Genomic DNA, 16,176 nt, shown 5'->3' on the forward strand with positions numbered 1-16,176 from the left:
AGATAAAATAATTAAATGCCATCTTAAGTACTACTGTAGTATTAAATCATCTTAGGACCTGTAATTCTCAGAAATAAGTTTTTGGCACAATTGCAGGATATTCTTCACTGGTTATGAAACTATAGGAACACTTTTTAGAAATAAATTACCCAATTACCAAATGTGCGAAAGTTATAATCTAAATGTTTAGTCTCTTAGCAACCATGACTACTTGAGCTTTCTAATTATCAAAGGTAGAAGGATTATATCAAAGCGCATGTTTTAGAAAAGGGGATGGTGAGGCATTAGACCTCAGTGTCTATAAATAAAAAGTATTTTAGGATTTTAAAATTTTATTTTTACCGTGGTATCTCAGTACATTTCGTACTTTGAGACTATGGTCTAATGAATCTGTAGCACCAACAAAGAGAATTCAGTGATCATCTGGTGTGATGTAATAGAAATAGTGTTGGACACAGAGTCAGAAGAACTTGGTATAAGACTGTATGACTTCAGGTAAGCTGTTTAAACTATCTGGAAAATCAGATTCAGCTATTAGTAAATTATGACTCAGATTCCACTTTTTCTCTTCTGCATTCTACTCTTTTTAAAAATTATTCAATACCTTATCATTTGCTACATTTTATAGTTTTCCCCCAAGATTATTTTTAGTATTAAATCTTTTGTATTGTTTGCTTAAAGTGATGGTATAAGGTCAATTTTCCCATATAGTGAAATTAATAGTTAAAATGTAAAAGTTCAATTACTAATAGGAAAGGGATTTGTGGGGAGTCCAACATTGATTCAAGTATCTTTAATTACAGCATTTTGAACACCTAGGTGTCTTTAAAAATGAATATGCTTTCTAAGTTGTCAATTTTTTTGAATTATGAAAGTTAAAAACTGGTTTGTAAACTTTATGTAGTTTTACTTCTAATTCCATATTTCTACTTATGAAACAAATTAATTAGCCCCTCAATTTATTATAATTTATTATAGGTCAAATTTTTTTGTAAGAAATACCACTAGAATTTTTCATTTTGTTGAGTTGAATGTATGTCTATGTGTTTAGGTATGACTTCAAGTTAAGTAGGCCACCAGTAAATGTTCAGAAATATTTTTATTTTATAGAATTTTTTAAAATATTTGTTGCAATGGAATTTAACCTGTAGTATTTCTCTCCTGTCTTTTAGAGTGTTGGTTATACTATATATACCATATGTGTATGGGGGAGGTGCCCCCTGCACAACATTTATTTTTCCTTCTTAAAAATAATACGTATTTTCATTAGAACAAGTATAATTATAATTGGCATGGCTGTAAAGTTTCTCAAAACTTTCAAGAGAAAAAAGAAAACCAAAATATTTTCTCAAACTCTTTTCTTCCCAGGGAAGTCGAGACAACATGAGTGTGATATTGATCTGTTTTCCAAATGCACCCAAAGTATCACCAGAGGCAGTGAAGAAGGAAGCAGAGTTGGACAAGTACCTGGAAAGCAGAGTAGAAGGTGGATCATTTAACAAAAATAAGTAGCTTTATTAAAGAAAAACCTCAACACAATCAAACTTTAACATTTTAGCTTTTAGATCTTTACATGCCTTTGACATCTAGTGTTTAGTGTACGAAAGTGGGAAAGGGCATTTCTGTAGTAGCTGTTTAGATGTTTGCGATTGTTTTATCAGTTACATTAGAAATAACAACCAGTGTGTCCCTGTACATTCTGTTCAGGATACTTTTATTTAAAAAGGCTCATGTATTTGTATGCTTTAAAATTCTTAATGAATTCAGTGGCATGAGTAATCTTACGCCAGGGAAGTTTGATTTGTGGTTTACTTCATTATAAACAGATTATTTTTGATGGTGATAATTTGAATACCATCTTTCTCTGTAAAGCTATGTATGTGAATTTAAGATCTATAGGAGTTTTGTTTTGTTTTTAATAACTTGAAGATCACATCCTCGTTATTAACAACTTTCATGTGCCACAGTTTTTAAAAATTTATTTTAAACTGTTTTAAGGCTTTCTTGCCTAAGCCATAAACTGCCTCACCTGGACAACATAGACCTGAATAGAAGAATACTAGATCTCTACCTGGCAGAAATGTAAATGCTGAATAAAATCAAGAAATAAGTTGGGAATTCCAGGAGTATATTTATCAGAATTCTGCATATTACTTTGAGACAATTAGAAAGATGTTTGTAACTCTCAAGTGTAATGCCTTTAAATAAATATTTGAAAAAATTTAAAAGCTCTTTGATGCAGCTACTACTTGATATAAATACAGAGGATGCCAAAAAAAAATGTATACACATGTTAAGACAGGAAAACTATTAAAATTGTAATAATATATACTGATGACAAAAGATAAATACAAGTCACGTTTGACTTCTGCAAGGACAAGAGGTGCTCAAAGTGGTGACCATCAGCGTCCAGACACTTCTGATGATGGCGAACTACTGCTTGAGCAACACTGACCAAAGTGTCCACTTGTATCTCTGTGCATGCCGTTTCAATTTCTTCCTGAAGTACCGCCAGCATAGCCAGTTTTCTACGGTACAGCACATCCTTTAAGGTCCCCCCACAGGTAGAAGTCAGGAGAATGTTCTCAAATTTCAAATACCACTTCCAAATGGTCTTGCGCTCATCAAACAACAACCGTGTTTCCACCATTTTCTTTGACTGTCCTTCCTGTCGCATGGTAACACTAGCATGCATTTGATTAACGCCATCTTTTGAGCGAATGTCATACTACACGTTGCTACTGTAATTCAATTCAACTTTGAAAAGTAATACATAGATAACATTTCTTAAAATGTGTATACATATTTTTGGCACCCCGTATTAATTCTCCCCAGAGAATTCCAATTTACTGCATATGTGCAATAAGCATGTAAATTATGCAGTTTCTTTAAGCATGAAAGCTTGACATGGCTATAATAGCTTTAAAATGCATTTTGTGCTCCTAATGTCTTTACTTTGCACGTTAAAGACCTCTAATAGCATGTAAGCATTGACCTACACACTACTAAATCCTGCTGTGCCTACATTATTAAAATTAATATACATTTTAATTTTTTCTCCCCTATTACTGTTTGATATCAATTATAATTGATCTAATATTAAAATCATGATTGATTTTTGACTTACAGTAAACCTAGAGCTGCTATTACATTTTTATTGCTCTCCCCTGGTTGGTAGTAATATATCTAGTACTATGTGAATGTACTGTTTAGTATTTCATTCATTGGACATACTATTTAATGAGTGTGTTTCCTCAGTATTACGAAGGGTCTTAGAATTTTTATATTTTAAATGAATCATTTCAACATAAGTTATTTATATATAATACAGGAAAATAAAATATTTAGAATGGTACCAAGTCGTATCACGTTGGTTCAGACTGCTGGTTAGTGGAAAAGTATGAAACCATAGGAGGAATACATATTGGGATAAGTTGATACTTAATTTATTGGCATTTTAGCTTGGGCTTACATGTTTTCTTACTGATTTAAAGAAAGAAGAAGTACTTTAGTTTTATTTACTATGAAATGGGATTAAATTTTAGAAATAAGTTTCTAATTTTCTTTTTAGTGTGCACTCTTAAATTTTTGATGCAATTGTAAATTGCTTTAGATACATAATTTTATGTTGCACTATTAAGTTTTATATTGCTTATTATCAAGCAAGAATTGCCACCTGAACAGAGTTTACATTATAATACTCAATATTTTTGATATGTTGTTGTGTTAGTACACTTGTATCGTTCAGTTGGAGATCATTATGTCATAAATACGATATTCTTTACTGAGATTTGATGAGACTGAAACTAGAGAATAAATATTACATTAATTAAAACTGTTACTTTATTTAAAAACATAGAAAGAATGTAACTATTTGCATTGTAAAAGTTATGTCTTAAAAAAGTGAAAAATACTCCATTTAGCTTCTAAAACACACACCGAATACCTTTTTCTCTCTTTCTTTACATGCCTTCACTAAATTGCTGTGACCTACTAAAGCTCATTTTATTTGTTTTGAATACTTTTGGCTTCTCTGTCTATACCACAGAAAAGGACAGGCTTTTCAGCTCTCCTCCTATTATCTGTGCCCTTCTAAATACTTGATTCTCTAGGGTTCTCAAAAGATTCAACTCATAATTTAAACCATACCGCCTAAGTTTGTGGTCCTTCTAAGCCAATTTAAGATTCATACATATTTTTAAAATCTTTGCTAATGACTGCCCCAACTTTAAAGTTGCTAATTTGGAGATAATTGATAGAATCCCTCAAACTTGGTGGAGAGGAGTGGGGAGGAGCAAAATTGTCTATATTATGAGTATGTGAAACATAGATCTTCTATAGATATAAATATTGTTTAATAAAAAAAGCATTCAGTCTTTTTACAATTCTAATTAAAGTGTATAGTCCAAGAGCAATTAAAGGAATATTTCTTAAAATGTGTCTCTTTTTATGTTTTAAAAGCAGAAAAAGCAAGCCTAGTGTAGTTTGATGGTCAGATAGTTTAAATGCATTACCCCATGTAGAATAGAAAATAGTAACAGTTTTTAAAGCATTACATTATTTTTTTTTAAGAATTTGTCTTCCTGTAATTTTCTTCACAATTAAAATATCCTAATTTATATTTTAATAAAGGAGATGTAAGATACATAAAATATAGACTATCCAAGGTAATGTTTTTTAGATCTGAAACCATCATTGATTGACTTTATCATCAGTGTTCATTTCTGTTGTCTAGTTATCTATCCAATAATTGTATTGGCATAACAGAGACTGTATGTTAAGTGTAATACAGCTTTAGATTGTGAAATTGTGCAGTTTAGGTAAACATCAAATCCCTTTATTTTTGTACAGCAGATTTCCAACATTAGAACCATGTAGAATAAATATACTAGATGTTAAAGATTACACAATAAACGAACTTGGCAAACCAAATCTGAGATCCTTGCTTTTTGTTCAGATTTAAGACTGGTTTGTTTTTGTGGTTTTTTTGTTTTTGTTTTTGTTTTTTTAAAGGCAAAATATAATAGATGGTAAAATTTGGCAGTAATTCTAAAAGGATAGTTTGAGCCATTTAAAAAACTATGGGTAGCATTGTCTGTTTTTCAATATGTGGCTTTAATGATGAATTAATATTTTGAGATTTGATCAGAGGATGAAAGATCTTTATATGCATTGTTAGTTTCAAAGGTATTTACAAATTGATTACTAGAATGATAATTTTCTTACCCCATCAGTGACAAAGAAAATATCTTAGTATAGGCATTGAAATACAAAAAAATTGAACAAAATTTAACATATATCTTACACAAATACCTTTAGCATGATCTTGCATTTAGAATAAATACGCTAAAATTCCAAGTAAAGAATTCTTGCGCTTAAAGTGAATAGTTTGAGAGTTCTTTAAGTTGCTTGTGCATAATTATTGGTATTCTGTGGTATGCATCTGCATGACAACACTGCAGGTCATATCAATATTCCCATTTAATAACTGCGTGTTTTGAAATTGATTTCAAATGCAGTTGTATGGTTTATCAGTTTTTTTCTTTTTAAAAAATTTGTCATGAAATTTAGACTTTAGGCTTTATAGGCTTCAAGTAATCAACTAAGAAAATGGTATTATATATCTATTTATTGCTTAAAGATAGTTTAGACAAAAATTAAACTGAGAATGGTGTTGAAGTACATAACCTAATCTGCACATGCTACTTAAGTATCATTTTGCAAATATAAGCATTTATGTAAAATGATTTGCATTAGTATAGAATCAGTAAATTCCCCTATACTTAAAGGTTATTTTTTTTTTCCAAATCTTAAAATTGTTTTAAAATCTGTGCAGTGTATTTTCAGGGCAAAGTTTAGGAAACATATTTCCAGTCTAAAGAAAGGAGTTGATCTCCTCAGAAGTAACTAGTTCGCATCTTAAGAAGAATGTTCTCATTTGTACACTCATATATCTGATTATGTAATACATTGATTTTAACTGAAATTTTGTTTTCATATTTTTGTCTTGTTTATTTTCATGCTTTGCAGTAATATGAAAAATATCTTCTGTGTCATTTTGTGCATTCCTTTGCCATAAATTTTCAAAGGTCAACTTGATTTTTTTTTCTTGTACCAGTTTAGAAAATCTCAGATATGGTAAATGCCATCTTTAAAAACTTAAGTTGTCTTTGTTTCAGTTTTTTTTTTTTTTTTAATTAAACTTGGATAACACTTACAAAAAAAGTACTTCTGATTCCCAGAAATCCTAAAGAAGCAGGGGGAAGGCGTCCCTGACTTAGTCCATGTGATGCGCACATTAGCGAGTGAGAACATCCCCAGCCTCCCACCAGGGGGTGAATTGGCAAGCAAGTAAGTTACAGTCCACATGCTCTTACGATTTATCTCAGTACGTGAAAATGTTAGGTGTTTGTTTATCAGATGTGCATTTACCTAATTTCTAAAGTGATGCTATTATCTATTTGTGTCTTCAAAACACTTAATTTGTGGTTTAGTGTTTTTTCGATATTAATATATGGTGCTTGTTTAGAGTAGGTATCACAATGTCATTGGTTGTGACTATACTGAAGGCTGTCTTTTTCTTTTCTTTTTTTAGTTTCAGGTATACAAAACAATGTAATAGTTAGACATTTACACCCCTCACAAAGTGATAACCCCCCCCAATCTACTACCCCTCTGACATCACTCACAGCCGTTACATTTCCACTGTCTCTATTCCTTATGCTGTACTCCACATCCTGTAACTATATATATATATTAAATTATAGTTGACATTCATTATTATTCAGCTTCAGCTGACTGAAGGCTGTCTTTAGTGGAGGTTTGGGTTACATTCATTTCTTCATATAGCATAAGTGAGATAATGTAATGAAAGAATTTTTTAAACTAAGTTACATAACACTACAAAATTCTAAGTATCATTATTATAATTTGATCTTGTCAGTCCCTGGATAACTTAACACCCCAGAGATGAGCATCTTTCTCTTCCTGCATCTGGGCCATTTTTCTATATCTGACTTCCCAGTTGTTTTAGTTGCTGGTTAGTTGGATTATTGTGTGAGGATGCAGTTCTTGCCTTTTTCTCTTTGCACTTTATTTCATAGAACTGGACTAATGAAGCTTACATCTTTGTAAACTAAAGTGGAGACTTTAAGCTATTTTATAATTTAAGGCTTAACACATTTTTACCTCGGATATCCGTATAACTGACCTACAAAGATATAAATGTTGACTACTTTCCTTGATTCTCTACTGCATTCTATAAGTGTAGCCATATTCTTTATAATCATTTCACTAAACAGCAATTGGAAAAATATGTGTTCAAAGTTTTTATTTTTTTGGAAACGTTTTTTTCCAATATGACCTTTTATGAAATGGTTGTCCGTAAAATTGCTTCAAATAAATTTTGGAAGTAGGGAGGCTTCAGAAACTAATTCCTAGACTTGTCAGGGAAATGTCATACTTCACATTTTCAGTTTTAGTAGAGCTTTTGTAAAGGGGCATTACAAAGAGTACAAATTATAAATTATTTTACTACAACAGATATTGAAGTTACTCCTACTTCAAAAGTAGTATTCAGCTCTTAACCAGAATATATTAGTATGATTACCTTAAGAACTGCATCGTCATTGCTGACTCATAATCACTTAAGCCAGTTCAAATAGAAGTTGACCATATAGACTGATTTAAATAAATAAATAAATGACTTTTAGTCTTCTATTAATTGGGTAGGTGGAATGTTACACTTTAGAGTAAATTTACCTCTGCTTTAACATTGGGCCCCAAGTATCTTAAAGTGAGTCTCACTTATTGACACTAAGAAATAGAACTAAATAGACAGTAGAAATTGAACTAGCAGAAATTGACGGTAGAAATAGAACTAAAATAATTTCCAAGTGTAAGATTGTTTTTGACATTTTAATGAACACCTGGCTGTGAGTTATTAAATAGTTTTATGCTCTGAAGAAGAATTAACTTTCTGCATTTTTTAAAATTTAGGCGGAATGTAATTGAAGCCGTTTACAATAGACTGAATCCTTACAAAAACGATGACACTGTAAGTAGCATTTTAGCTCCTCTGCTTTCCCTTCCCCTCCACTCTAAATGCATATCCTTCCTACCTGTTTTTGCAGAGCTGTTCACTGCACCCATTCTCTTACACACACCCCTGATTGATTGCTCTGAACTCTGCCTGCACCACAGTTCTAGTGATTGAGGACATAATCATGGTGAGTGGCCAACCTCTCTCCAAATAGAAGAAAGAAAGTCTCTTTGAATTATTCTGGGTTTTTAAAGCCTCTACAAACAACTTCAGAAGGTTTGCCTCCGCTAAATGTTTTTTTGAAGTCGGGAATGATATCTCTACTCAGAATCTTCAATTATTATCAGTTTTGTAAGCAGCTGCAAAAGAACTTCAGAATGCCCATCTCCACTAAATAGTTTTTGTGGTTGGAAATAGCTTTGCCAAGAACCATGAAGTATGTACTTCATTTAAATATTAAAGTAGAGAATTCTGTGTATATAAATAGACATTAGAATGCCATATTCTTCAATTACGTTTCCTGTTATAGTTCTGATGTAGTATGGTGTTTACAGAAAAGTGGTGATTTCAAATCATTTGGGCACAGCTCTGAAATATTTTGTGTGTTGCATTATGAAGCCTCCTCAAATCTCATATCACTTGAGGTCTTAATTTCTTCATATGCAATAAAAGTAGTGTTCTAAAAATAAATTGGGTTTGTTGAAGAAAATTTTAAAAATTTTAGTAGTTTTATTGGGTTAGAAATACATTTGGTCAGCCTCATAATAAAATCATGGTTCAAATAGTATTTTATTCCAAAACAAAACAAAGGGTTAATTCTTTGAACAGGTTAAATATTGATATTTCGTGTACACACATACACAAACTTACATACTTTAAAACACATTTATATCCTAAAAGTCAACTTTACAAACCTTTCTGCATTATCCGTAAAGTTACGTATTTTTGACACCTCTAAGCTTTAATTTAGTTCCTGTTTTGCTTTATTTTCTTTTATAAAGGACTCTACATCAGCTGATGATATGTGGTAAAACCGCTCATTCTGCCATGGAGTTTACCTTCACCTCCAAAGGAGAGTACAGCTCAACTTCACTGAACCTTTTAAACATCCATCCTCAACTTTAAAGAAGGGCATATGATATGGGTGAGAATGATTACACCAGAGAACTTCAGCAGTACAACAGCTAGCCCAGAACTGATTTTTTTTTTTTTTTTTTGTAAATTTGAGACTTATGTAAACGTGATTTCAAACCATAATTCATGTTGTAAATCAGACTCCAGCAATTTTTGTTGTATGATTTTGTTTTTTGTAAAGTGTAATTGTCCTTGTACAAAATGCTCATATTTAATTATGAACTGCTTCAAATCACTATCAAAGTTATAAGAAATGTTTAGCTTGTTGTGTGATGCAACAGATACATAGCCCTTTCAAGTCATGTTGTGTTTGGACTTGGGGTTGGGACAGGGAGAGCAGCAGCCATGTCAGCAAGGCATTCAAATATGCACGTGATTATGGAGAATAATTCCAAAATCTTAAAAAGTTGAACATCCAGGGAGTTCATTGAAATCTATCTTAATGTTCTTGGCAGTGGGATTGGCATTGTTGATAAAGCTGGTCCTTTCATTTAACTGTCTTTTAGGTTGTTCTCTATTTGTTGCCATGAGTATTGCAGGTAATACAGTATATTCATAAGAATATCAATCTTGGGGCTAAAATGCCTTGATTCTTTGCACCTATTTTACAAGTCCTTACATTTAGTTATTAATTGATAAGCAGCAGCTTCCTACGTATAGTAGGAGACTGCCACATTTTTGCTATCATGATTGGCTGGGCCTGCTGCTGTTCCTAGTAAGATATTCTGAATTCCATTTTATCAATAAAGCTTGATTTAACAAACAAGAAATTTAATCATGTATGTGTAATTCCTCTTTTACCCTACCTTTTTAAAACACCATGCCATTGTAAATGAGAAGTTTCTCATGGGGAAAGATGTTAGTCTCTTTTAATTGGAAAATCCTGTTACTCAAGGCATAGATGGAACTGTTTCCCTTCCATTAGAAAGACTAAAAGATTTAAGTCTCTGTTGTTCCTTAATCTGTTTTTAAAATGGGTTTCTTTCTTGCTGCTTAATTTTCATTAAGATATGTATCAGCTTGAATTTGCCTACTGTTTAATTAAAATAATTGTCAAAGCTTGACAATCTAACACTCTATGGTAGGTGTGTGTGTGTGTGTTTGTGAGTGTGTTTGCCTGTGATTTTTAATTGACCCATGTCTTTAGAATCCAAGTAGTTAAGATGTATTGTGATTTGAAATATAGCATGTTGATAATATTTAGCTGTTGGCCTTTAAAAATAACTTTCAAAGCTTATTGAATTGTAGATATAAAAATAACCTAATTTAATTTAGGCTTAAATTCCTCTGATTAAGCATGTGAAAGTAAGTTTTAAAATCTGTCACATTGAAAAGACTACTGTTCTGTGCCCTTCTGTATTTTTGTCTTTTTAGGTTGAATATTGTATTTACCACCATGTAATTTAATCATTCAGTAGGCAGATTCCCCACTAGAAAACTATTAGAATATAACATTGAATACAAAATCAAAACTTTGTATAAAAGATAATCAATTTTGTTATATTTGTTTTTTCCATAACTTGGAAATACACATATTTGTATATATAGACTTAAAACTAATGTAAAGTTAGGGGAGTAGTGGGAAAAGTAATGTGAAATGTCTCAGATTTAAGTAGTTATATACCAGCAAAATATTTTCATTATCCCTCTTATTTGTGAGGTGACTAAATGTAACTTAATTGTATTTAATTTATATCTTAATCTAGCATGAAGAAAAAAAGTACTATTTATATTTAGAAATTCATAACAGTTGGAATTACAGAATCAATTCCGTACTTAACTTACAAATAAATGCTTAATGTCTAAATCTGTGGTAGAGTGCGAAGTATGATAATGTTTTAAGTTATGGCTTTGCAAGCATCTAAATGTGCATTTAATGAATACCAGTGCTTCTGGTATAGATTTACCAAGCATGCTAGTACTGAAAACCAAATCCCTGTTACAAGAAGCCAGATCCTTAATTTTTTAAGTAGACTCAAGTTTTTAGTTGCAGAAATTTCAAAATCTTTAATTAGATTTTGAAATGCAAAATCTTAAATCACAAGTAAAATATGTGATGGAAAGCTGTATTTCAAATCATTAGAGCATATTTAGAGCAATTTTTAATTTGAGTCTTTAAATAAAACAGAGGAGGTTAAAATATTCCTCTGTTAAAGTTATTAGTACTGAAATTAGGCTTGGAAGTGAGAGAAACCTATTATTAAGTGTGATCTAAGAAGACTAAATCTTTTCCACATGAGTCAGCATTGGCATACTAGATATAGTTTTTGATTATAAAAATACAGGAAGGAAGTATACATTATAACAGTGGACTGTGTGTGTTCTTGATTTTGGGGGGTAATGGTGGTGGTAGGGGACCAACCACATTTTTACAAGGCACTTTTGCACTTCTATTGTGCACTTCATTTTTGTACCACTTAAATTCTTGACCTCCCACCCCCCCCTTTTGTGTGCTAATTAGCATCTCAGGGCAATGCCTCAAATTTTTTTGATGTGTTATATGTTATTTTCTTTGGAGGGAAAAAGTTCATGTGTAATGATAATATACTATTCAAAGTGTACTTTCATTTAAATGTTTTAATAGGATGAACCCAATTTGCTGCTTTTAATAGGAAATTCATTTTGTATAGCAGACTCTTGTTACCCTAATGTTAAGGAATTTCACTATCTTTTATTGTTTTAGCAAGGTAAATCTCTTGATTGCTACTTTCTTAGGGAATATACTTTTACAGATAACAGAAGCAGTTCTCAGTATTAGCATTAACTTTTAAAAATCCAAGAGGTATTTTTCTTACTCAGCTTTAGAACTATTTCAAACATATTTTTAATTATAATGCATTAACTTGCTTCTAGAATACTATGCAATTAGTGGACTGCTTTAGCCACTTAATTTTTTTTACTAACTTCATAACATTAAGAAATTTAGATCAAAGAAAAATCAATCATGTAATTCAAACAATCTGAATTATAGCAGTACTTTTAGTGATCATCCGTTTGACCATATAGTAATCCAGCTTATAACTGCTTTTCCACAAAATGTATTCACTAGTTATCTTCAAAGCATTGTTCTAAGCTAAACACCTTGGACTTTAAAGAAATGAATAGGTCCTTGCCCTCAAGGAGTTTACATTTGAGTAGAATTTATAATCTAATGTATGTTAATATAACTATCAGTCATCCAACCTGAACAAGGCAGGTCTCTGCCCTAAAGAGCTCTCGTTTACTTCTTTTATTCATTTGAAAACTCTTTTCTTCTGTTTATTTTCTGCTCTGCAAAATTTAAAAAGCTCATTCAAAAGAAAATTTTGCTCAGCATAGGAATAAAGTTGGATTAATCAGGCTCAAGTTTATTCAGTATGTTTGATTGCCTTTAACAAATGGCCTTTACTCTTCCTGCTGAGAGCAGCAAGTCAGAGAAATAGGTAATGAATTTCTTAGAATTCTCCAACCCTGAAATATTGATGGAATTTGAGTTTAAGGCATTTTAATACATATGTATATACACACACACACACACACACACACACACACACACACACACACATATATGTAGCTGACTTTATCTTATCTAAGTAAAACTGTTCTTTCTTGAAAACACACTGCCAGTGTTAATATCCAATTTTAGCCAAATAATTACTATGTGTTTTAATTTTTTAAAATAATTTCACTATCTTTTCTGGACAAATTCATATAGGAATTCAGTTTGTGATTTCTGAAAGAAGGGATTAAATTGGTTAAGGGTTTTTTGTTTTCTTTTAATTTTGAATTTCATAATGTGTATACTTTTAATTCATAAAGTTTGAATGAGAGGTTTAAGCCTTTTATTGTTTTGATTGCTATTTGTACAGTATCATGTTAGGATTTGGTATTAGAAACTATTATGTAAATATTTCAGTATATAAATGTTTCTCATTGGAGGTTTTTCTTTGAAGGAAACTTAAAGAGTTTCATTTATTTTTGCTTGTAGATCCTGCTGGTGAGATGACCATTTTTTAATTGAGTCATCTAGTCTTCTAATTAGTTGTTTTCCCTCTAGAATTTAGGAAGACTTCTTTATAGTTAAAAATTTTAGAAGCCTAATTTTACTTTATTTTTTTCATTAATGTGCCATGAGTTTTGGATTGTATTTGTTTTAAATTATACATTTCTTCAGAATATGCTTGAAATATTTAAGAATACATTTTCCAAATGTTATAATACTGTGTTGTTTTGTTGGTCAGAATAAGTGTCAGTTAAGTGTTAGTTATTACTGATAGTCAGAATGCTATATACAGAAATGATGGGAGGCAGTAGGTTCCAGTTCATTGTCAAATGAACATTTCCAGTTTGGGTCCCCTCAGCACAGATTCTTTCCCTTTTACCTGCTTTATACATACATTAAACTCATGGTTTCTGCTTCCATCTTTTCCTAATTATGTTACCAGCAAGTAGAAGTGTGCCAATTAGAAAAATTAAGATGTATTGAAATTGTAGTTCACACCGTATACTTTTATATACTTAGATGGGGGAAAGTTTGTTTAAACTGATATAATAACAAAAGGACTTTTTTTTTGCCCTTATTCTGCACGAAATGTTGCCTCATTTCTTCTACTACCCTCTTGGTGGTTTCTCTCTCTCTCTTTTTTCAAACTGAAACAGGCCAATTCCATTTTCTTGAGCATTACCTCACCAAGGCCAATTAATACTATGTAAAACGGCCAAAAATAAGAAAACTTGGGAGACTGAGGGGTGGGGCCATGGCAGTGAGCACAACAGAGGAGGATTACTCTTACAAATTTTTAAAGCCATGGGAAGGTCTTCCGTGGACCCAGCTGTACATTAAGAACTGTTGCATCACATAAACCAGCAAGAACCAACCTTTGCTTGTTCAGATAATTTGATTTTTCCAGCAAGGGAAATAATGATAAAAATTACTGCTGCTTCAACATAGAAACAACGGAAAAATGAATGCAATGTTTCTTTACCACAAAACCCAACCCTTCAGTTCTTTTCATTGCTCTAAAACCCAGTTTTCTACTAATAGCTTTGTCACTGAATTAAATGTTTAGAAAAATTGTTAAGAGTTTTTCCTTTCTTTTTATAGTACTCCTGATCCAGTAAAGGACATTTAGTCACATTTGCATTTGTATGGTACTATCTGAGGTAAGTTAGATTTGTGTAGGAGATTGGGTAGCTGCAAAACAAAATTAATAATAATTAGGTATAGACATAAATTCATTATAGCAATGGTTCTTAACCTTTTAGGGTCACAGGCCCTTTGAGACTGATGAATCCTAGGAACTTCCTTACCCAGGAAAATGCATACACTGTACATAACTCCCCAAAGTTTACAATATTGCAGTAGTTCAGGGGCCCCTGCTTAAATCCCATACTATAGCATAATAATAGGGCATCAGCTTTTTTCCTGCAAAGCCATAAGAAATATTTCAAGGGCATCAAAATAATTTGACTCTATTTTAAAGAATTGTTTCACTTTTTAAAAGATAGAGGAGGTGGATGTGGGCCTACGCTGGAATCTGATATTAAAATGTTCTTTTTAAAGGTGGTATTTTGGGGAAAAGGAGAGTGATTAAAGGTGGAAAAAAATAGTATTGAGACTAGTTTTGGAGAATAACATAATTCTCTGATTTTGCTACTTTCGAAACTCAACAAATTGAATGTTTGGAATGTTTCTGACCTGCATTAGTGCAAATATATTCACAAACAACACACCTAACTGTTAGATCTCACTCAGGTTTTAAGATTTTGAGCTTCCTGGTATTAAGAGTTCATTAAATTTTTAATTTATTTCAGATTCCAAGGAATTAGATATTTATTTACTGATACAAAATGTTAAAATAGGATCTAATATACTGCAACGTATAGGATTAATGAGACTTCTACTAAAATATAACTACTATGAAAAAATTCATTAGCTTGTTGCCAAAATTGGACATTCAGTCCATTCCCATTTGTGGGAATTTTGAAACAGAAACTATTGTCTTACCTGGGTAGCCCTTAACGAAGTCAATAGCATACCTGCAGGAAAATACCTTGTTTGTAGTAATGTGCCCCAGTTCTGGTTGGTTTCAATGTTCAAATGATTTTGTTTCACTTAATTTGTATAAATGTTATAAGTGGAGAGACCATCTACATGTTAAAAGCATTTTGCATTATCTATAGATTGATTTTTTTAAATCTATAAATGTAAAACTAATACAACTGCAGAAATATTTTTCCTAAACAGTGTATAACAAAATTCACAGTAACTCACTCACTGTTTGCAGTTTATGTGATCCAAACTTTTAAAGAAATTCCACAAATGTATATTTTGTATTATGTGCCATTTCCTGGTCCAAAGAAAATATGTGAATTCAGTTCTAACTTTAAGAATGTACTTTTTTGTTTTCAAGTCTGTTGGAGAAATTGCATTCAGCCTGTGGATGGTTGCCGATTATATGTGAGATGAAAAGTAGAAATAATTTCTAGTTTGCAAAACTGGTGCCACTAAATAAACAGGCAATTGCATAATGTGTGTGTATTTATGATTGATATTGCAAGCAGCATTTCTGTTCTGGCTAGAGGCCTGGAAAATTTGAAATTAGTTATTAGGAGTCCTCAAGAGAATCTTTTTCAACTGAACTTGATTAATTTGCTTAAAAAGATAGACCTGATAGTCACAATTTCAATTAGACCTGTCCATTTCTGACTTTAGGAATATTACTTTTGAAAGCCAGTAAGTTTGGGTTGATGGTTATTTTCATGAAAACATCCCCAAAATAAAGAAGCCAGAAGTAGTTCCTCTTTGACAAGAACATTCCCATTGTCTTACAGATAATACATATGTCTTACACCCTTGAGGAGTTGAGATTGGGAGTGGTCTGGAAAAGGACTTACCCCCCTGGTGTCCCTGGTGTCCCTGGCGTACTGCCAGCTTTGTAGGAGAGAGAGAGAGAGAGAGAGAGAGAGAGAGATCGTTCAGGATGCATCCTTTCTCTCCTGATTCTGATAAGTGGTTGTAC

At 31.8% G+C, this 16,176-nt stretch overlaps 1 protein-coding gene across 8 annotated transcripts in view; it reads left to right on the forward strand.

Annotated features, from left to right (window-relative positions):
- The window catches only part of PPM1A (protein phosphatase, Mg2+/Mn2+ dependent 1A), a 42,277-nt gene extending 26,592 nt beyond the window's left edge, over positions 1 to 15,685 (forward strand). For 5 of the 8 annotated variants that reach the window (XM_019750765.3, XM_074327402.2, XM_019750767.3 and 2 more), the window contains exons 3-7: positions 1,369 to 1,486; positions 6,243 to 6,351; positions 7,999 to 8,056; positions 8,133 to 8,228; positions 9,043 to 15,685. In XM_019750765.3, coding sequence (XP_019606324.1) covers positions 1,369 to 1,486; positions 6,243 to 6,351; positions 7,999 to 8,056; positions 8,133 to 8,171 — 324 coding nt within the window. In that variant the 3' untranslated portion in view covers positions 8,172 to 8,228; positions 9,043 to 15,685. The remainder of the gene's footprint in view (positions 1 to 1,368; positions 1,487 to 6,242; positions 6,352 to 7,998; positions 8,057 to 8,132; positions 8,229 to 9,042) is intronic. The other 3 variants (XM_074327406.2, XM_074327405.2, XM_074327404.2) reach the window with 1 other exon arrangement.
- The last annotated feature ends 491 nt before the right edge of the window (positions 15,686 to 16,176 follow it).

This window comes from Rhinolophus sinicus, chromosome 3 (assembly GCF_057876585.1).
Source record: "Rhinolophus sinicus isolate RSI-liver-muscle chromosome 3, RSI-T2T, whole genome shotgun sequence".
NCBI classification, from domain to species: Eukaryota; Metazoa; Chordata; class Mammalia; order Chiroptera; family Rhinolophidae; genus Rhinolophus; species Rhinolophus sinicus.